Source organism: Solanum dulcamara, chromosome 11 (assembly GCF_947179165.1).
Source record: "Solanum dulcamara chromosome 11, daSolDulc1.2, whole genome shotgun sequence".
Classification (NCBI taxonomy): Eukaryota; Viridiplantae; Streptophyta; class Magnoliopsida; order Solanales; family Solanaceae; genus Solanum; species Solanum dulcamara.
In genome coordinates this window covers 23598513-23622320 of record NC_077247.1, presented here as the reverse complement: position 1 = coordinate 23622320, position 23808 = coordinate 23598513, and the positions used below count along the sequence as shown (strand labels likewise).

The 23808-nt window shown below is 36.9% G+C and overlaps 1 protein-coding gene across 1 annotated transcript; it reads left to right on the top strand.

Annotated features, from left to right (window-relative positions):
• Positions 1–18355: 18355 nt before the first annotated feature.
• On the top strand, positions 18356–18955 carry LOC129872453 (uncharacterized). Its single transcript, XM_055947439.1, has one exon. The coding sequence runs from the start codon at positions 18356–18358 to the stop codon at positions 18953–18955; it is 600 nt and encodes a 199-aa protein (XP_055803414.1).
• The last annotated feature ends 4853 nt before the right edge of the window (positions 18956–23808 follow it).

Genomic DNA, 23808 nt, shown 5'->3' with positions numbered 1-23808 from the left:
AGTCAATCAGTAATGAATCAAGAATATAATAGGAGAAACATTCATTGTTTCACAATAAGTAAAGGATAATATTCAGTACATTACAAAACAACTGAAAATCTAAATCACTATGATTAGTTCAAGGAAATCAGAGGAATTATAGAAAAGGAGACACTAAGACGATAGGACTTTTTGAGTGAGGGTCTTGAGGATGAGGGACAAATGATCAGCGGAACTTTCATGGTGTTGAAGAAGTGTTTCCTTGAGATAGGTACCTGTGCAACAAGACTAGAATTCTCTTCCTTAAGTGCTTGCAATTCAGAAGAACTTGGTCCCTCTTATTATACTTTAGATAGTTATTCCTTAAGACTTGCAATCTCAACACCTTTAGCACTCAACAGTGTTGTCATACCTTCTGATTCATGCTTCAACAGGGTCTACTCAATCAATAGTTTTAATATCCTGCTTACTTGCCCAATCATTACCTCCACACACTCACATTCAATTAAAGTATTCATAGAAAATTATTTCTTAATAGTCTCTCTTACACCTGCAGTTAGAGAAACCTTAAAATGATTGAACACTCTAGTAAGGAAATACCCATACCCTATACCATGCTTTCCATCCTTAATAGTGATTAACTTGTGCATATGTTCCAAGATAAGGGATAGCAAGTGAATAGCATCAAACTTACTCAAATATTCCATGATGAACAAATCAGTAGCAGATGTCACTATCCTCTTCTCAGACCTAGGAAGTACTACCTTTTTCACAATCTCAAAATACAACTAGTATACTCCCTTTTAAAACTTCTTGGGAATGCCTGCTATATTCAGTTTTTGGAGTTTTCCATACTCCTGAACAAAATTCTTTGAAAATTCAATTCTGTGATAGATCTAATCCCCTCTAATTTCATGTTCAGAATTGCACCAAAAATATATTCATTCAAAAAAAATCTAAGCCTTGAACTGTGGTGTAAAGATACCCATCATCCTTAAATTTAGTATTGTAGTAAAAATCTCAAACCTGTAATTCATGCCACACTGGAACATGGTCTATGAACACGTGAGACCATCCTTGAAGCTCCATTGCATCAACTAACTCACACATCCCTGGCTTATCCATGATGTCAGTATTGAACACCCTTCCATTTAATACTTTTTGAGTCTTTAAAATATCGACTCTTTCTTCCTGGGATAGTTCCTTCTCAACCTTCATCTTTTTACTACTTGAACCTGGTCCCTTGTTAGGCTTAGGTTCAGATGCAGTAAACAACTCATCTGTATCCATTTCATAAGTATTGGGAGAGGATTCTCTCCTTTCTGGGGATTATTCTGGGGATTTCTCTCTTTTCCATTTGGTGTGCTTTTTTTTCTTCATTTACTTCTTCTCATTTTCCTTTTCTCTTCTTGCTTACTAGCTTTTTTGCAGATCCCTTTCTTTTCCTTGGCTTTGTGACTCTTTTCCCTCTAGCAGGAGCCTTTCTTGGTATTGTCTCAATATTTTCTTCACCTTTCTCTGATTCAGTCTCACTATCATCTTCTCCTTTAAACACCTCACTGATATCCCCTTCATCAGGCATGACAATTTCATTAATTCTTAACAACCTTTGTCTCCTTCTCTCAGTGGTTATTTCCTTGATTACTTTCATAGGATCACTCATTAGTTTCTTAGAAGAGCTCTTTGATGTAGGATGGGGTTTGGAAGTCTCAACCACTTTCTCCTTCCATTTGCTCTACATAGGCACCATATTTCTTTTAATTCCCCAAGACAGTGGCATATTGTACTCATCATCTTCATCATTAAGAATAGTCATGAATAGTGGGGCAATTTCTAGAGTTTTGTCCAAGTTAGAAGAAGGTTCTTCAGAGGGAGGCAGATTGACATTACCTAGTTCTTCTTCTGATAATGAAGGTACAATTTTGTCCTTCATGGTTGCAACACTCTCTGTAGCCAAGTTTCAAACTACCAATTCTTCATGCCAGAATATTTGACTCAATTCCTTTTCTTTCAGGAAGATCCCCTTCAAAGTTTTGCTCTGTAACACCATTTGAAGCCATACTATGTAAAGAAAGGGATAACTCAGGTTCAAAAGAGAGTTTGGGCTGAATACACTCATTTGAGGACATGTTCTAAGGTTTGTTTAAGTCTATAGTATGAGAGACCATATGGTATTCTTGTTTCTTGACTTGAATAGAGGTATCAAAAATAGGGTTTTCAAAAACTTCACCCGCAGGAAGGGTTGATGGAGAAGTAGAAGAAGATGGAATGTCAAAACTACTAGGATATACAATAGGACTAGTATCTTGAAGGGTTTAAGAATATATTGAATTTTCAAACTTGGGTTAGACATCTTAGGAACTGGAGACAAAGAATGAGAGATAAAATTTTAGAGAGATAGATAAATTTATTCAGAATAGAATAGGGTTGTGATTTTTGAAAATGAGGATCTTGTGAAGGTATATAAAAGGAAAGTAAGAGGTGTCTCAGGTCCCTTCAAAAAGGTCATGACGATTGAATTTTAACTAATGGGACAATAGTCAAAAGACAAATGACTAACACGTGGTAACTACAACGGTTCACATAAGCAGTTAACAATGCAATCCAAGAAATCTAACCTTAAGACAGGACCAGGTCTCTTTCTATAAGTTAGCAATGATTTATCCTGCTACTCCAATTCTTATTTTATTCAAGCTTATTTCGTATGAGTGTATACCTACACATGTATAAAATTAACTTTCATAAAATAATGCAATGGAAAGATCAAAGATACCTGCATCCTAATCATAGTCAATGAGGGTTGTAAGCTTTAGATAAACCCAGATCAGTTCAGCTTCAACATCCTTAATTTTAGTTTATTCTTCTCGAATTAATCCTTGCTCAAATACATGGTAAACATATCAAAAATTTGATCCTCAGTTTTGCAAAACTTCATAGCAATATTTCCCTTTTCAACATTGTCTCTCAGAAAGTGATGCCTAGCATCTATGTGTTTTGTTCTCTTGTGTTGTACTAGATTCTTTTCCATCTTTAAAGAACTGGTGTTGTCATATTCCATTTTTTGCTTAATCCACAACAGTTGTGTAAAACATGAGGTATCTGCTACATATTCAGCTTCAGTTGTTGAAACATCAATAAAATTCTGCTTCTTAGTACCCCAAGATATAAGATATGAACCCAAGAAATGAGCCATTCTTGAGGTGCTCTTCCGATCAATATGGAACTCAACATTCTCTTCATCTGCATACCTAACCAGTTCAAAAGAGTCTCCTGATTGATAAAATAGAACTAGGTCCCCAATTTTCTTCATATATCTCAGAATATTTTGGTAGCCTTCAAGTATGATTCCATTGGACAAGCCTAGAATCTTGCACACATACTAATACTAAACACAATATCATGTGTGCTATAATTTAGTTATAGCAAAAACCTCATTATACCTATATGCATATACACATTAACTGCATGATTAGGTCCTTGATGTAATTTTCTTGACAGATAGAAGTTCCATTTCATGTCTTCTTGATCTGAAGTCCTAAAAAGATACACAACTCTCCCATCATGCTCATTTCAAATCCACTTCCCATGAGATTAGAAAACTCTTCACACAGGGATTCAGAAGTGGCTCCAAAGATAATGCCATCGACATATACCTAAATAATAAGTAATTCCTTGCCTCTAGATTTCAAGAATAGAGTGTTGTAAATCCTTCCTCTTTTGAAGCCATTTTCCAGAAGAAATTTTGATAATCATTCATACCAGGCCCTAGGATCCTATTTCAGTCCATACAAAACTTTGTCCAATTTGATAACATGATTTGGATGATCAACATCCTCAAATCTAGAGGGGCTGTTTCACATACACTTCTTCCTTTAGATATTCAATAACAACTGAGACACCTCCACCTTGAAGTTCCTTAAGTGAGAGAAAGTTTTCATTCCTTCAAGTCATGATCTTTGAGCATCCACTTGTCCTTGAACCAGCACTGACTTCCACTTTCTTCACTACCCTGCAACATAGATTAGTTGTTGGATTTTGGAACACATTTCAATCTGTCCCTAATAGTTTGATAAAGTAACAATAAGGGAGTTTTTGGTCCCGTAAGGTAAGGTATCATTTCTTATACTACTCTTGTAACTAGAGTTAGGACCAGGTCCCTTGCTCTAACTGGCTTTCTGTTTAACATAGTTTGAGAGCTTTTCTTGAGATCATTTCCAGGCTGGACAGTCATTCTTCAGATGAACATTTCTTCCATAATAAAGACACATGAGATTGTCAGATACAGATACATACTTTCTATGAGGATTATGAGGAGGACTGATGTTCAGGATTTTTAGTGCTCTTTTACCACTATAGCCCTGACTAGTCAAATTTTCAAGAATTTTTGATAAAGTAGTCCATTGTAGTGACTTATTCAGTTCTTCTTTTGATTGAACGAGATTATTATCAAGATGAGTATTTCTTTCGAGAGCCATATCCAACTTCACTTCAGCTACATTCTACTTATCTTCAAGTTCTAAATATAAATTATTAGCCTCACCCTTCCCTTTAGAGCAACTTTTATTGAATTTCTGAAGCTCATGATTAAGTTCTGCATTATCAGCCATTAATACAATTATCTGCTCTTCCAGATCAGATAGTTTTACTTCAGCCTCATTTAACTTCTCCTCACCTCAGCCTGTAAACTTCTAGCTTCATCATTGCAGTTTTCACTACCTTTGGTCAAATTCTTGAGTTCAAGATCAAGCTCTACATTATCAGCTACCAAAATTATTATCTGCTCTTCCAAATCAGAAAGTTTTACCTCAACCTCGTTTACTTTCTCTTCAAGCCCAGCCTGTACATTTTTAGCTTCAATTTTGCAATTTTTACTACTTTTGTTCAACTTCTTTAGCTTAAGATCAAGCTCTACATTATTAGCTATTAGTACCATAATTTGCTCTTCTAGATTAGAGAATTGAGCAACTAGGGCAAGCTTTTCATCTTGAAAGATATCTATAGTATTATTCATCATATCATTCTCAATTTTTAACTCTGTGACTGAGTCAATCAATAAAACTGATAAGCTTCTCAACCTTTAAGAAGAGTATACACACAAGTTTTGTCTAAGGTCAGCAAAAGTTACCTCTATTTCAGCTTCTTCAACAGCTTCATCATTAGGCTGTGCCATGAATGCAAATATCAAATCAAACACTTCTTTATCATCTTTTACTGCTACCATGGAAGCATCTTTAGGATGAGTAGAGTCCTTAGAATTGATTGAAGAATTTCCCCAAACAACAAGAGCCTTCTTGATAACAAAGTGAGCTACAACTTTTCTTCCCTTTTTATCAAGGACCGCATCCCTTCTTTTGTCTCCTTGATTTTTGACATAGTCTTTATACTCCATATTATGCATTGGGAAATATCTAATGAAGTTTATGGGCTTTATACTCCATCTTATGCATTGGGAAATCTCTAATGAAGTGCCTGGTTTTCCATATTTACAAATCTGTGGTATTTGCAGTTTGACTATAGTTTCCTTTTTTGATAAGCCCATCATGTTTTCTTACTATCTTATAAAATATCTTTGTCAAATAGGAAATATCTTCATCTCCAGCTAAGAGTGCACTTGGAGTCACCTTTAGAGCAAGTGACTTATCCTTCTTCTCTTTGTTCAGGCCATCCTCTGCTCGGTTCAGTTCATAGGTTTGGAGACCCTATCAAGGCATCCATTGTGAGAGCCTTCAATTCCTTAGCTTAAGTTATGGCATCAACTTTGCTAGCCCATGACTTAGGAAAAATTCTTAGAATTATCCTCACTTGTTTTCAATGATGAATAGGTTCACCCAAGCTTCGAAGCTCATTTGTAATGGAAGAAAACTTGGTGTGTATGTCATAGATTGACTCTTATTCTTTCATGGTGAAATTTTCATATAGAGTGGTCAGAATGTCCACCTTAGATTCCTTTACTTGCTCAGTTCCTTCATGAGAAGTCCTCAAACAATCCCAAATCTCTTTTGCATACTCATAGGTAGAGATTCTATTGTATTCCTCAGCAACAATTCCACATACCTGTATTTTTTTACCTTGTAATTCTTCTCAATCTTCTTCCTATCAGCCTCATTGTACTACCTTCGAGTTTTAGGTACAGTCCCACTAGTTTTGCCTTCTTTTTCTTAAAACATGGGAAAATAAGGACCATCTTGAAAATTGTCCCAAAGTTCACTGTCCTCTATCTTGATGAAATTATGCATACGAGTCTTCCACCAGTTAAAGAATTAACCATTGAATTGAGGGGGTCAGGTTGATGACTGACCTTCTTCCAAATTAAGTGGAGAGGCTATTCTTATAGGAACTTCTCATGGTTGTTGACCAAAGAGAGAAAATCTTCTTTGATACCAATTATATAATGTATATGCCCACTAAATTCCTGGTACTAGGTCCTATATCAGAAGGCAATGCAGAAAAACTAAAGAACAACAATGTAAAATTAGACACGAAATTTTACGTGGAACCTCGTTGCTCAAGGGAGAATAACCACAACCTGTCCTACATGATTTCACCTCCAATCTTCACTAAAAAATTGAGCCAAAGATTTATAATACAAACTCTTCCAATCTAGAAATTGCACACATAATCCCTTTCCTCTCTATGCAATAACTCTTTCACACTCACATCTGAAGATATAACTCTATTGCTTGCTAAATCACTAGACTCCTAGCTGACTTAACTTCAAATAGTCTCCATAACTAACTGTAGTTATTTTAACATGATGAACAAATAAACACAAACTGGTCTAATTTCTTTATAGATTAGGAACAGACCTTACAAAGATTAAGACCATGAAATTATGACTATAAAACAAAGAACAAACTATTGATAACTCTACTAGGTCCTTTTATTTTACAAGAGCAGATTTCAGATAGCATGAGCTTCAATGGTTTTCCTTTTCAGTCATTCCAAAAACCTAAGTAAGAAATGTTGTAAAGAATGTATATATAAATGATATACATTGTGTTGGACTTTTTTATTTCATAGACAATTGTCCTCCTGCATAGGGACTGAGCCACGCACATAACAAACCTGCAGATTTGGCAAGATCTATTTTGTATTATTGTCTACTGTTATTATCAACTTAGAGTGTTTAAAGGGATTAGGTACCTTACTTGTTCTCTTAGTTTGTTAAATTATAAAAACCAACAGCATTAAGCATTATCAAAGCGTCAAATGTGAATTCCATCAACCCCGACATGTTCTCTCTGGAAAACCACACAGATTTGCATTTTGAATTGCTAGATTCAACTTATAATGCCCAAGAAATCAAGTCTCAAAATTCTCCAAAAATAGTAGCTTAAAACTCAACAATGGAAGAAACAAAACAGTTCAATTTACCTCAAATGATTAGTCTTTAACCAATTCCAACTACACAACAATGATCTCCACAAAAAATCATGCAGGATAGACCTTTGAATCGCTAAATTCAGGCTTACATTTCTCAAGAAATACAACTTTAAAATTCAAAGAAAACATATGAGAAAGTCTGTCTTATAAGGCGAGTGTGCACCAGATATGGTGCACCTACGCACTAGTAGATTATTCTTATTTTTAAAGTCACCGATGGGGCGAGATTCATTTGGAACCCCATGTGCATAAATTAACTATGCTAGCCACTACATTCGATATTTCAGACTCAATATTGCATTCAAAATTCCCATGTGAGGTCATTTTAATGAAAAGTGGGTGCCACACCCAAGTGCAATTTTGAGTTAAATTCTACAACAGGCCTCAGGAGTATACTAAAAGACTCAAAAAGTGAACAAATGATCATTTTAGACCAAAGTCAATATTTTAGAACTAACCGTGCTGATAGAGTTCTCATCCGAGTGTGTTTCTCAAGAATGTTGACCAAAGTCAACCATAGCCCATATTTTAAGGGCTAAAGCACCAAATGGCCCAAACTTGTATTGATTGCCTCGAAACTTATGCCGACCATTCTACTAGCCTAATTTGTCCATTACAGAATTGATGGAACCATCAAAATTCTGTTGAGGTCATTTACATGAAGTAATGACTGACATTACCTTTTCAAATTATAAAAGCTCCAACACATGAAAATGGGTCTAAAATCTAAACGAATGACCAGGCGACTAAGTAATTAGTGACATTAAGTCATAAATGACTTGGGGTCGTTATAGGAATGCGCTAAATGACAAAATGTATACTTTATTTCAAAAATAAGATGGAGGGTGGTCATTACAATGCCCACTACTAAAAGAACTTTTGTCCGCAAAAGTAAGAGTCAAGAAGTACCTTAAGGCTCAAATAAGAAGGGGAACTGTGTCAGCATCTCATGCTCAGTCTCCCAGGTAGCCTCCTCAACTAGAAGATGCCTCCATTAGACCTTAACTACATGAATGGCTCTGGATCGCAATCTCAAAAGGGCTAATATATTTGGGCCTATAATTGCCCTACCTCCCTAATCTCATCACACCCTTCATGAGAGATATACGAAGGAATACTCTGTCACCAATGACTAATATTAATGGTTGACACCTATGACCTACATAGCTCTAGTGTCTACTCTGAGTTTTCCTGAGACTATCTTGAATCACCCTCACATGATCTAAGTCCTTCTTCATCAAGTCTATATCATATGGCCTAGACCTTGTGGTTGTTGTTGATATTCTGGTATATCTAGTTCTGAGATCAAACATAAAGACCTTGTCTGAGAAGTGCTTCAGGTACTCTAAGATCAGAGGTTTTATGCTAAGCTCCCAAAGTTTGAGTTCTAGTTGCATTATATGTTTTTCTTTAGGTGATATTGTATCAGATGCTAGTATTCAGGTTCCGTAAAGACTTGGCATAGACCCATGACCCTGAAAAAAGTTCATAGTTTTAGAAGGGTATTATAGAAGGTTTATTGAAGGATATTCTTCAGTTGAAGCACCCTTGAAAAAGTTGAATTAGAAAGCATCTATGCATCAATAGACCAGAACCTGTGAGTGGAGTTTTCAGAAGGTAAAAGTTATAGTGACTTTAACACCAGTTCCGACCTTAGTTCTAAACTTACTGGAGCATCCACAATGCTATGCAATGTATTATGATGCTTCAAGCATTAGGCTAGTTTTTGTGTTGATGTAACATGGAAGGGTAATTATTTATGCTTTAGATAGTTAAAGAATGATGAGTTGAACAACCCGACCAATGAGTTAGAGTTGGCTAAATTTATTAATCCCCTAAAGATTTAGAGGCCTTACTTGTATGGAGTTTATTTTGATATTTATACAAATCATAGGAGCCTCCATTATATTTTTTACACTGAAAGAGTTGAAATTGCAAAAATGTCGGTAGCGTGAATTATTTAAATACTATTACATAGATATCTTATACCATCCAAGGAAAGACAAAATAGTAAGGATACCCTTATTTGTAAGTCTATTTACAATCTATTATATTCGGGAGTGGAGAATCAAGATATATTTGGAGAGCTTTATTAGCTAAGTAGTTTTGGGCTTAGTCTATTAGACTCTGTTGATACTGGGGTTATATATTAGAAAACATCAGCATCACCTCTAGTTGTTGAGTTGAAGAAACAACAATACAACGATCCCATGTTGGAGAAGCTAGCAAAAAGGCTCAACAATAGGATTCATTAGCCTTGGATTAGCAGAGACAGAGTCCTAAGATTCAAAGATTATCTATGTGTTTTAGATGTTACATTCCTCGATGATAGGTTTTTGAAAAGGTACACCATTCTCATTACTCTATTCACCTAGGATCTACCAAAGTGTACCGTGATATTAAGAAGATCTATTGGTGTCATGGGATGAAAAAGGACATTGCTGAGTTTGTGGTACAGAGTCCTAATTGCCAAGGTGAAGGTTGAGCACTAGAAGCTAACTAGGCTAGTACAGGAGATAGTCATTCCTTTATAGAAGTGGGAGGTAATTAATATGGATTTTATTAATGGGTGACCTCGATCACATCGTAAGTTTGACTCTATTTTGGGTAATTTGTTGATATGCTAACAAAATCAGACCACTTTTACCAGTCAGGACTACTTTTACAATCAAATACTATGCATGGGTTTGTATTAGAGAAATTGTTAGGTTGTATGGTGTCCCAATGTCTATTATATTTGATAGAGGGGCACAATTTACCACTAACCTTTGGGAGTCTTTTTAGGAAAGACTGGGGACGTAGGTTAATTTAGTACAACCTTTTACCCTCAGACTGACAGTCAGGATGAACGCATAATTCAGACGCTTGAAAATATGTTACGGGGTATGTACTAGACTTCAAGGGAAGTTGGGATGACCACTTATCTCTTATTGAGTTCGCATATAATAACAATTATCATTCCAACGTTAGGATGGTGTTATATCCCCTAATTTTGTACATTGGAACATTTTTAAGCTCCTTTAAAGATGCCATGTGATCCATATTGTCTATGACGTTATCAAATAAACCTAAGGAGGGGAGGATGTAATGCCCCATATTTCGCATATTTTAGTTCTATGTGAGTAGTGATGGTTTGAAATAGGTTGGAAGGATTTGAAAGGGGTTCATGGCCAAATAATTTGTCAAAGTAATTAACTTAGTTGCTTAAGCTACTGATTCAGATGTCTTACATAATTAAGCTACTTGATTACATGTCTAGCTTAAGTAGCAAGGATCACACAGGTTCTTAAAGTAAGACTAATTGCTAACCTCCTAAAAAGAATAAGTAGGTGATGCACCTACTTAGAATACGTGGACTGCATTTTAAATCAAAAGGGAAAGTAGGTGATGCAACTATTTATAAACTTGTGGAAGGAATTAAGTAAGGATTAGTGATTAATTATGATTAATTAACTTAATTAGACCACTATGTGGGCCCCACTAAGACACTTGGCAGAATCTGATTGGAGTGTGGATGATAGTAGAACATATGTCAACAATGGACACATTTCATAATGGTGGACACATTTCCCACCCCTAAGAAAGCCTATATAAGCTTGGTTGATGACTAATTAGATACTCATTTATCTCATTTTTCTTCAACACAACCTAGAGATAAAGAAAATGAGTCCAAGCCATAGAAACTCACGACCATGGCTGAATCAAACCGAGCTCCCAAATTGTGATCCATAAATTAATTCTCTAAGGTATTTTCAACCAATTGGAGGTGATTAACAATGTGAACTAATAGTTGGGGCAGCAAGAAGGTCTAACGTGTAATCTATAAGTTTCAGCCAAGTTGAGGAGTTAAATTGTTAAGGTAAGGTCTGATCATCTTTTTACACATTTTAGTAAGGGTTTAGACGTGTTAAAAGTGTGTAAATATAAATTGAATCCATAAAATAATGTGTGTTGATGTTGAATCATGGTTGAAGCCGTAGAGGGATGTTTGGTGTAGAAGATGGTGAACTGATTTTTCTTAGTATTTTGATTGTTATTGTTATGGATTTTATGATGTGAATGAAGTTACTTAGTGGTTAAAGTTGAAGTTAAATTTATTTGTGGGATGTTATAAGGATTATAGTGATGTTCATGTAGTTTTCTTCCCCTTAAATATATGATGGTGTTTCCATATAGTTGCTGGTGTAACTCATGAATTTGAAGGAAAAGAATGTATTAAGTAATATGTAATAAAAAATGGATGGTTCGTTTGACATGTTCATAGGTGTTCATGAGACTATTAGACATCTCTTTACGTTGTTAGTTGGGGCCTGTTTTGGGTGTGTTGTTGTTCTTGTCGATTTAAGGAACTAAGAGTTAAGGCTTGCATTGTGTTAATGGTAATTAATTAGCTTTCTTAATATAGAAATGATTGAGTTAATTACAATTAATGTTGATGTTATTATCATGGCTGATTATATAATGAGAATGGAAGACTTTGATAGTCCAAGTTCGAGTTGTAATTATTTTAAGGGCTGGTTGTAACGCGTGATTATTGATGCTACTTGGTGGTTATATGGTTGGCTTGGAGATGATAAGAGTGAGCGACTTAGGAGAGGTGCTATCCTATTATCTAGAAATAACCTACTATCGATACAATATGTTTTATGCCTTTCCATAGCTTAAGCATAGTTCTTAACATCGTAATATAGGTTGACACTATGGGCAGCGTATACGTATTATGTTATGGATAAGCGCTAAAGTTATGTAAAGCTATCCCTTCTTTTTTTGGTATGTCTTAGATATAAGTGGCATATGATATGAGCTTTGGGGAAATTCCATTCATAAGTTCCAAGTATGATTCATGATTCTCATTCACTTCTTGACGTTAAAAATCTTAAAATAGTTGAGCTACTGCCCTTGAGTCCTCTATATGTTGGACAGTCATTGGTATGTGAAATTCCCTATTCTTAAAGACTCTATAATGATTAATCTCCTTAATTTTCATAAGCTATTTGGCATTATCTTGATGTGTGTCTATGATCCCTGAGGCTTTATTTGATATAGCTCATACTGACAATCAAAGAGTATGGAACATTACTATCCTCCTGACACTCAGGTATTAATTATCCTACTTATCTATGGAGTCTCAAAAAATGATCTAAATACATATGGTTACTCACTATCTGCTCGTGCATACTGCTATTACATTTTTCACTAAGTCCCGGGCCTGGTATGTTATCACATGCATTTTACTATATTATCTATTGAGTCCCTCATTAGAGGGCCGGGTATACTATATGATGATATGATGATGCAATAATATGGTTATGGCACCGAGTCCTACGATGGGTTGGGTACAGTATATGTGTATACGACTTTATTCACTGAGTCTCTTATTAGAGGGATGGGTAAGGTATATTATATGTATATGATGATATGATAATATGATGACATGATTATGGAACCGAGTCCCATAATCGGGCCAGGAATGGTATATGATAAGGATATGCATGATTTGTTTTGTAAAGCACAGGTACAGTGAGTTCTTGATTATCGTACTTGTCTCCTAGACTCTCTACTTCAGTTATGATCTTTCTTATGGTATCACATGCTTCATATACTCAGTACATATCTTGTACTAACCTTATTTCTCCGGGGGGCTGTATTTCATACCCGCAGGTATATACACTCGCTTCGGTTCCGCCAACCTAGAATTCTTATTTAGCAGTCTTGGAGTTCCTCTTTTTCCCAAAGCCTAGACTTTTAGTACAAACCCTTTTGATGTATATATATATTTATTTAGGGGTACGGTGGGGCCCTATCCCACTATATGATGTTGTTGATCCTTTTAGATTCTGTAGACATATGTGTGAGTTGTGTGTATATGTGTTCAGTTGCGCCTATGTGACTTGTATGTTGGGACATTACCACTCATAGTGACAGCCTTGTCAGCTCGTGTATGATGATATTTTAATTGATTATGACTCCTTAGGAGATAGGTTACCTTGACACATGTATGTAACGCTTGAGATGACATCATGTTTTCACAAAGTCTCCATAAGGTGTTTGGTTTTAGTTTGATGATGTCTAACAAATATGTATACGAGTGTCCAGCTCGGGTACTAGTCACGACTTATAGGGTTGGGCCCTAACAAATGGTACCTTATGAAGCTTTTTATGGGGAAAAAAGTAAATCTCCCATTAGATGGTTCAGGGTAGGTGAGTCAGGGTTGATTAGACCCGACTTAGTACAATAGATAGTGGAGCAGGTTAAGCTTATTCGGGAGCGGTAGTTGATAGCTCAAAGCCGCTAGAAGTTATACTCAAATGTGCAATCAAGGGACTTAGAGTTTTGTGTCGATGAGTGGGCATTCTTGAAAGTCTTACTTGTGAGGGGCGTTATGAGATTTAGAAAGAAGAGCAAGCTTAGTCCAAGATTCATTGGGCCATATGGGATCCTTCATAGGTTAGGATGAGTGGTTTATGAGCAAAAGTTACCTTCGGGGCTAGAATCTGTTCATCAAATGTTCCATGTATCGATGCTATGAAAGTGCATAGGATACCCTTCTTGAGTTGTCCCAATTGAAGATGTTCAGATCACAAATTATTTGTCTTTTGAGAAAACTCCAATTTCCATCGTATATCTATAGGTCCGTAGGTTGAGAATCAAAGATATGGCTTCGATAAAGTATTGTGAAGGAAAAAGAATAGAGAAGAGTTGACTTAGAAAGCCGAGGATGACATGAGGTCAAATATCCTCACTTGTTTGATACCCCAAGATGATGGCATATGAGTTTACATTAGTATAGTGAGGTAAGATACCTATTTTGGTCTTTATATTTTTTTATCTTTATTATTATCATGGTCGTTATTGTTGTATTTTTGCTCACATTGTTATTAAGGAGCTATGGTGCTTAGCTTAATTATGTCGTCATGTGAGAGGCCTAGGTTGGAATTTCTATGTTTCTAGATAGTAACATTTACAGAGGAGACTTTGCCATATTTTTGGCAACTCCTACGGACTTAACCATGTGAATCAGATTTTTCATTCGAGGACAAATGTTTCTAAGGGGGGAAGGATATAACACCTTGTCTTTTTGAAACATCTAAATTAACTCGTACCTTTTCAGTAAAACAAATAGGGAGAGTAATAAATTAGGAATGATATGGTATATCATATTTTAAATGTTAAACTTTTGCATCTCAAGTTTTGAAGTTAAGCAAGTGGAAAAATAAAAGTTGGCGAAAGTTATCGTAAGTTCCTTTATAAAGATGTTTTTGAAATTTGGGTCAAATATCTTGGAAGTTTTCTCTCAATCTATAAGAACTATGGATAAAATGACTTATCAAATTGAAGGTCTATGAGTCTAGTTTCCAACATATTAAACCCTTCACCTATATGGCTTCAGAATAGAGAGATATTTGTATTTTTATGAGATAACGCAAGCAGGCATGCCTAGGTGGGTCCCAAGCCCCTATTTCAGTTCAACTTTATGTAAGTTGTTCAAGCTTCTTTTTATCTCATTGAAATCAGCCAAATTTCATATTAAATTAGAGGGAAAGTCCCTAAATCCTCCATGTATATTCATTCTTTCAACTCGGAAGTTTAATGGAAGTTGCTCGACATATCGAGCTCATTATCTTGGTATAGTTTGCCCAATCAATTTCATGGCGTATCTTCATGGGTTTTGTGGAAACGATATAGCAGATGTTTATTGAGTGTTTTCTAGTAGCTATGAATATATATTGACAAGGTAAGGATACTTTACACTTATCTATTTGTTAATACGAGATTTCAAGCTCCTAGATATGAAAAGTCGCACTTACCAATGACGTCGTAGTTTCTTGTTGGTTTTTGCTTTGTTTGTTGTTATTGAAAGGAGGCAAGTTATTTAGATTTAGAATTCAGTCCCCTTTGTTAAGGAAATGTTCCCCCTACGACCCTTCTTCGTAACTACATGGTCTAGTATCATTTTATAGTTTTCCGAGCCATTAGTGGTGTTTTGGATATCGTAGCTTTGGATAGCTTATCTTACTATATTTGGTTATTTTGTTGTGTAATGATGTTGTTGAGGTGCTGGAGAGATTGGAGAGTCTGTGTTATTCTTATTGGAGTGGCATACGATAGTTATTGCATTGAACAATGTGAAGTATGCCTTGATGTATTACCTGAGGAGTTTGTCACACCTTTGAGATATTATTGGAATATTTTCATTGGATATAAATGTTTATTATCATTTTTATTGGCCTAACTTCATGATTTGGACTTGGATGGTCGCGAATGTGACATTGATGCCTTACTGATTGGTTATGGCTCATCTTTGCAGCCTTTTGATTCCCACATTTAGGGCATTACATTTGGTTGGTCAAGATTCATTTCAACATCTTTAGGGCTTCAGTTGAAAGGTATTTAAGTTTATTTCCTTCTTTCGGCATGTTTCATTAAATCATAGGAGCTATACAAGAAGATGGTTGTTATTATTGATAAACTCGTAGCCACGTTTATTAGTTGTTTTTTGCTCGAGTTTCTGGAGTTCTCTATTATCAAGATTCTTATTCTGTTAGTAGCGGCCTTAGGTTGGGAATGACTTAGAGACTATTGGTATGTGTTGCCTATAAATTACATTTTTTAGCCTATTGAATTGTTATTATTTCCCTTGGGGCTATTGTGGATAGCTGTAGGAATGTAATTGTTTCCTAAGAGGGATATGAGTTGCTTACAGGGCTATATAGATGCCTAAGAAGTCTATGTGCTGCCTACAGGGCTATGTTGTTGCCTAAGCAGGCTATGAATTGTTGATAGGGCTATATTGATGTCTAAAAAGGCTATGTCTTGCCTATGGGGCTAGGTTGTTGCCTAATAGGACTATGAGTTGACTGTAAGGCTATATTTATGCCTAATAGGGCTATATGCTGCCTACAAGGCTATATAGTTGCCTAAGAGGGCTACGTGACTGCCTATGGGGATAGATATTACCAATAGGGGTATATAGACTGATTTGGCACCTTCTAGGCTTGTGGTGGCCTAGCCGGGTGGTCTTGTTTGCTATTTCTACTTGCCGATCTTTGGGGGATATTAGGTTGTTCTTTGATTATTTTTGATATCTATAGAATCAGGAGCAGGTCAGTACATTTAATTTATTTTTGATTTTTTTATCTAATTATTATCCCTATGTCATGATACCTTCTCATAGTTTATCACCTTTCATACTCGGTACATTATTTTTTACTAATGCCCCATTGACTGGGAGAACTGCATTCATGCCTGCAGGTCCCGACATATGACCCAGTAGACATCTTTAGCAGCAAGGTTGACTTCTAGAAGGTTGGCAAGCCCCCTTCCTCCAGAGCTGCCAGAGTTTGGAGGTTTGTTAGCTTTTGTTGTATATATTATTGGGTAGTACGGGGTCTTGTCCCGCCAAGGTTTACTACTCCTAGAGGCTTGAAGAATAGTGTATGGGTTGTATAACTACATTACGGCTAGGTTGGCCTGGTTTGTTGGGTTGGTGGGCATGATAGTTATTTGATACATTATCTTGTTATATACCTTCTTTGAGATTCTGTAAAGAGATCATGGTGGCTTTGACGACCCAATCAAAATTTGTGTGATATTTGGCTATTTCTTTATATGAACTGTTGAGAGTAGTTGTTTCTTTTATTGAGTTATTGACAGGGGCCTTGACGGTCGGGGGCTTAATTTTAAGCTAAGATGTATTTGTTTATTTTCTTGATTGTGTGTGGCTGTCACGCACTAGTAGAAAATAGTTTAGCAGGGTCAGCTCGGGCTTGTGTTTTGGCATTAGGTTCTAGTTATTCCCCCTGAGTTTGGGGCATGATAGGCCCACTGAGACTAATTACTGAGTCTCAATCCATAACTGGAGTCTCAACTCTCTGATGAAGCACCAAACTCTTTCCTCCTCTGTAGGTAAGATCATGGAAGTGTGTATGGAGAACTCATCAAATTAGGCCTCGTACTACGATACTATCATGGAGCCCTACTCCAACCACAAGATCTAATCTTGAAGCTGATATGCTCCTGGGATAAACCGGGCTAAGAAAGCCTCCAAAAACTCAGTCTACAACACCGGTGGAGACCTAGCTGGCCTAGTCTCTAGATATGAATGACACCACTATTGGGCAGGACCTTCTAGATGATAAGTGGTAAATTCGGCCCCTCTCAACTCCACAAAACCCAAAGTTTGTTGTCGCTCGTAGCAAGTAAATAGAAACTCGTGAGCATCCTCACCCACAGCTCTAGAAAACCTCACTGGTGATTGTCTAAGGAACATCCCGAGCATCTTCTGATCTCGAAGTGGCATGACGCCCTCTAGATCATCAAACTGAGCGGCAGGTGCTAGTGGAGGCTGAACTACTAATGTCGCTGGTGCAGGCTAACCCTGCGGTGTTAGAGAAGCTGCAGGTGGGTCCTACTGCATACCCCAAATAGCAGCTAAAGTCTGGGTGAACATCATATTTAGGTTCGGAGCTGCAACTGGCTCAAGCGGTGGTTGGGCTAGTTCTGGCCTCACCAACTAAGGCTAGAAACAGACTAGACCAAAAACTACCAGACTACTTTTACCAAATTTGAAACTAGAACCCGATTCCGTTAACTTGGTCCAATTACCGAAACTAGGTCTACCGGTACATTTCCAAGGTTCCGATCCAATCCTTTATATAACGGGTTGGAACTTATCGAACCGGTACCAAAACTGGGTCAATACCCGTTATTTAAAAAAATTAAAGATTTATTATTTAAAATATTATTTAAATATTTACTAATAATTCATTAAATATTATTAGCAGTAACTTAATATAATATTATATTTATAATTAATTACAAAAAATTTGTAACTTTTTATAAAAATTTCAATTTTTAATTTTAATTTTATAGGTTGTAACTTGTAACAATAGTAATTTAAGTAAAGTTTAGTAACCTTCCTTTATGGACATTGTTCAGAATTTTTGGAACAGATCTCTAGAGGGTAATCCAATGTGGATCTTTCACCAAAAAATGAAGAGACTTGCTACTACTCTTAGTAGTTGGTCCAGAAATCAGTTTGGAGACATCTATGCAAAGGTTAAAGATTCTGAGGAGGAAGTTAGACAAGCTGAAAATAACCTGATCAACATGAATTCCAATGAAAACAGGTCTAAGCTTCATGCCATCAATGCTGAATACATTAGATACCTGAAAATGGAAGATGTTATTCTCAGACAGAAGACTCAACTACAATGGTTCAAAGAAGGTGATATGAAATCTAAATATTTCCATGCTATGATTAGAGGTAGGAGAAGAAAACTATACATTCATAGGATCCAAAATGAGGGTGGCTCTTGGGTTCAAGGTGATGCTGAAATTGCTGAAGTAGCTTGTGAGCACTTTCAACAAATGTTTACTGGGGAGGAGAAGTATATCCAGAAAAAGGCCCTTCAATGTATCCCTCATATGGTTACTGACAAGGAAAATGAACAACTCCAAGCCTTGCCTTCTATAGAGGAACTGAAGACTGTTGTGTTTGCCATGAATCCCAATTCAGCTGCTGGACCTGATGGGATGAATGGAAAGTTTTTCCAAAATATACTGGGATATCATCAAGGAAGACCTTCTTAATGTTGCCATTTCCTTCTTTTGTGGACAAACCATGCCTAAGTACTTTACCCATACTTGCTTGGTTCTTCTCCCAAAAGTAAATCACCCTACCAAAATCTTTGAATTCAGGCCCATAAGTCTTAGTAACTTTACCAACAAGATCATTTCCAAACTTCTCTGTCTAAGACTTGCCCCTATTCTTCCTACCCTCATCTCCCCCAACCAGTCAGGCTTTGTTAAAAATAGGAGCATTTCTGAGAATATCATGCTTGCCCAGGAAATCATCCACCAGATCAAAAAGCCTAAAATTGGAGGTAATGTTGTGATCAAGCTTGATATGGATAAAGCCTATGATAGGGTATCTTGGTCCTACACCTGTCTGGTCTTGAGAAGAATGGGATTTGGTGAAACATTCGTAGACATGGCTTGGAGAATTATGTCAGATAATTGGTACTCAGTCATAGTGAATAGCTCAAGGCATGGTTTCTTCCATTCCACTAGGGGTCTTAAATAGGGTGACCCCCTTTCCCCTGCCTTATTCATCCTTGGTGCTGAAGTGCTCTCTAGACTCATGAATAGGTTTCATCAGCACCTTCAATTCCATGGTTTCTATATGGCTCAAAAGGGTCCTCAGATCAATCACCTTAGTTTTGCTGATGATATCATTATTTTTGCTTCTGGTAGAAAGCAGACACTGCATCTCATCATGGAGACTTTAGGTGTTTATGAAAAGGTCTTTGGAAAATTGATCAACAAGCATAAAAGCCATTTCATAGTCCCTTCTAATGCATTCCATTCTACTGTAAAGAGGATCAAGAGTATTATTGGTTTCAACCAAAAAAATAGCCCCATAACTTACCTGGGATGTCCTATCTATATTGGTAGGCAAAGGGTTATCTACTACTCAGACCTCATTGAAAAAGGTTGTTAACAGGATCACTGGATGGCATACAAAGATTTTGAGCTATGGAGGAAGAGCTATACTTTTCAAGCATGTCTTACAAGCCATGCCAATACACCTTCTTTCAGCCAGTACCTCTTCCTCTACCACCATCAAACAAATTTAGAGTATCACTGCTAATTTTTTCTGGGGCTGGAAGAATGATAAGAGGATGTACCACTGGTCCTCTTAGAAGAACTTGAGCTTCTCTTATGATGAGGGGGGCATAGGGGTTAGACAAATCTCTGAAGTGGCTAAATCCTTTCAATACAAGCAATGGTGGATTCTGAGAACCAAGAACACTTTGTGGGGAGAATTCATTAAAGCCAAGTACTGTCAGAGGGCTAATATCATCACCAAGAAATAGCATATTGGTCAGTCCCTTACCTGGAAGCATTTAATGCAAAACAAGCACAACATAGAGCCCCATATTCAATGGCAAATTCTGTCTAGTTCTTGTCTTTTTTGGTGGGACAATAGGTTGGGTGTTGGTCCTTTAGCACAATACTCTTGTAGCAGCTGCAGGTTCAACAATACTCAGGTGTCATCCTTCATCAACAATGGCCAATGGAATATTGACCTTATCATTAAAAAAAACCCTCCATAATTTATTTCTACCATTCTTGCTACCTACATCAACTACCAACCCCTCCAACAAGACCAACCTTGTTGGACACTTAACAACACTGGGGAATTTAGTTGCTCTACTGCCTGGGATCTTATTAGAGACAAAATACCCAAAACTAGACTCAACACTTGTACCTGGCACAAGCTCATCCCCTTTAAATGTTCCTTCCTGGTCTGGAGAGGCCTTAGAGGCAAATTGCCCACCAATGAGAAGATTACCAAATTTGGAAAAGATCCCTCTCAATGCTATTGCTGTTACACTCCTGGCCAAGACACCATTGATCATAACTTTGTTGCTGGATCCTTTGCTACTAATATTTGGAAGTTTTTCTCTGATTCTTTGGGCATTAATAAGGAGTACACACCCCTCAGAACCCTATTGATGAGATGGTGGACATCAAAGCACAAGTATCAGGCCCACAAGCTTATCTTACAAGCTACCCACATCTTCATTTGTTGGAACCTTTGGAAAAATAGATGTGCCTCTAAATATGGTGGAATAATTTCAAATATTGCTAGAGTCAAGTTCTCTATCTACAAAGATACTCATAACTTGCTCAACACTGCTTTCCCCTATATTACTTGGCCAACCAGCTGGAAGGAACTTGTCCTTTTTATTAATCAGTGTTCACATGCTATCAAAATCACTCCTGTGAGCTGGATTAAACCAACTGGTCACATGGTCAAATTGAACACTGATGGCAGTGCCCTTGACAACCCTGGCAATATAGGTAGAGGTGGAATTCTTAGAAATGCTTATTCACATCTCATCTTTGCCTTTGCTGTCCCTTTAGGTACAGGTTCAAGCAACTAAGCTGAGATTGAAGATGTTATCTTTGGCCTTTCTTGGTGCTTTCAGCTTGGATACTCCCAAGTAGAGCTGGAAGTGGACTCTGAGCTTCTCATCAGGTAGCCGTAACAACAAGCAAAACCCCTCTGGTCCATCAAAGAGCTCTTGGACAAGTTAAAAAACATCATCAACTAATTCAATCTCTTCAAATGCAACCATACCTTCAGAGAAGCCAATTCCACTGCTGATGCTTTGTCAAAGCACAGTCACAAATGCACTTCTCCGAAACTTTACTTCACCAATCAAGACCTTTCCAAAGAAGCTAGACCACACTTAACACTTGATAAGTTGGGTATGGCTAGCTTCAGAAGAAGGAGGCTTAAGAGAATCAAGAAACCTCCCTGAACTCTTCACTGATGTTCTAACTCATTCTTCAACATGGGTATTACTATGCATAGTTATAACTACCTTGAAGATTCCATAGTTAGAACTATTATAAAGGGGAGAGTAAGGAATAGAGTTGTTTTTACTTTTTTATCTTTTTCTTATTGGCTGTACAGGTACATGCATTTGGGTTGGAGGCCCAATCTTGTTAGTTTTTGGTTCAGCAATAGCATGGTGCATCAGTTGACAGATTGGGCCATGCATTGGAGAAGTAAGAAAGGTGAAAAGCTATAGATTTCTCCATGTGCAATATTTTTACCTTACATACTACATCATCCAACAATCACATCATCCAATAACAATCACAACAACCTGCAACTCACAAGAAACACTTATAAGTCCTTGCTTGGATGTATGTTTGTATGTGTTGTTTGTTTGTTTGTGTAGGTACAGTAAGGAGCTAACAATAACTTCCATTAATAATAACTATCATCAACAGCTTCCCACAATCTGCAATACAGAGAAGCAGAGCCACAGTGATGGACTGCAACAACTGAACCATCATTTGGAATTACCTTCTTGTTTGATTTTTTATGCAGAAACTTTATTGCTTTATAGCACTAGTTGTTGGTCCTTGTTTGGTTGGTTGTTTTTTATTTCTTGTTTGATTTTTTCTGTGCAGACTGTAGCTAATGCAAAGGTGCAAAAACACTCACCAAGGACATTACACAACAATACCAATAATTATCATGAACCTGCAGCAACCAAAATGAAGTTGCAACCTGGAGGGGGCAGTTTACTGGGAGGTAACAACCAACACACTTTCTTCAAGGAACAGCATAATTCAGAGATGCAACACCACCAAAGTTACTGCACTGTGGAGCTACTACATCCATAAACAACAACAACAAGAGATACTACATCAACAACAATCCACAACTATCACATTTGGCTCAATCCACTGAAGATGCAAAGCCCTACCTGGTTGCTTGAGTTTGTTTGCTTTCCTGTTTCAGTTTCTCAATTGAAACACCATATTACCAGCAAGCTACAGCAACCAACAACTCCAGATTGTAACAATGAAGACAATTAATATGCACTCACTATACCTAGGCAACAACAAAATGGACCATTCCTATGTTCATCTGTAGGTTGCTGGAGGTGCATTAAGGAATTGAACCAGCAATTGGTTATGGAATACAAAACATACATAAGATAATCAAAATAAATTCAGGGCTATATATGGAGTTACAGAAGCTACACCAAAGAAGTTCCAGATTCTAATCTTTCAACAGATTTCAATACTCAGGAACTATCAACAACATCAACAAGATAAATAAAGCAGTCCCAACACCTTATTCAGATGACATTACAACAGCTACACTCTTGGACTCTTATTTGTGTATTTGTTTTATTTTGTTTGTACAGTTTCATATGCAAATTGGAGGAGGTATATGGGACAAGGAACAACACACAACAACAATAACAACTTCCAGCACTCTACACAACAACCAACAACAATCACTCAACAACTATCAGATTTGGAAGTCCCTCCTGGTTACCTGATCTAGTTTGGTTTTTGGATGATTGTTTCTCAACATAATGTATACAGAACTGGATCTCTCAGCAAGAACAAGCAAATCACAACACCTTTGGAATTAAGAAGTTCGGAAAATGGCTTCTTGCTCGACTCTTGGTGCAACTGGGATGCACATCACTCACAACAACTCTTGGGCCTTCTCTTGAATACAGGTTGATGTACCATCCACCAAAAATAAGAATCCATACCATCAACACAACATCCAATACTTGGAGCCACACACAACAGCCATAAAAAATGAAACTAGTTTTCCTTTTTTGTTCACTGTTGTGTGTCTCTTGGTACAGATGTCCTGTTACCTTGAGCCTTGTATTGGATTTACAGCTGATCTTGTATTTCTTTAACCAACACCAGTAGATCCCAAGAAGTTGCAACTCGAACAGATACTTCAAAACGTTAGTCGTGCGACCCTGAAAAAGTTAGCCGACTTAAGTTTCATTAATGAGGTATACTTTCTATATATCCAAATCAGTAGCACCGTGCACTACCTTTGCATGATGATCACATGACTTATGGAAAAACTCGGTATAAAT

Coding starts and splice junctions, on each gene's coding strand:
- LOC129872453 (XM_055947439.1), top strand. CDS start 18,356: ATGAAGAGACTTGCTACTACTCTTAGTAGTTGGTCCAGAAATCAGTTT.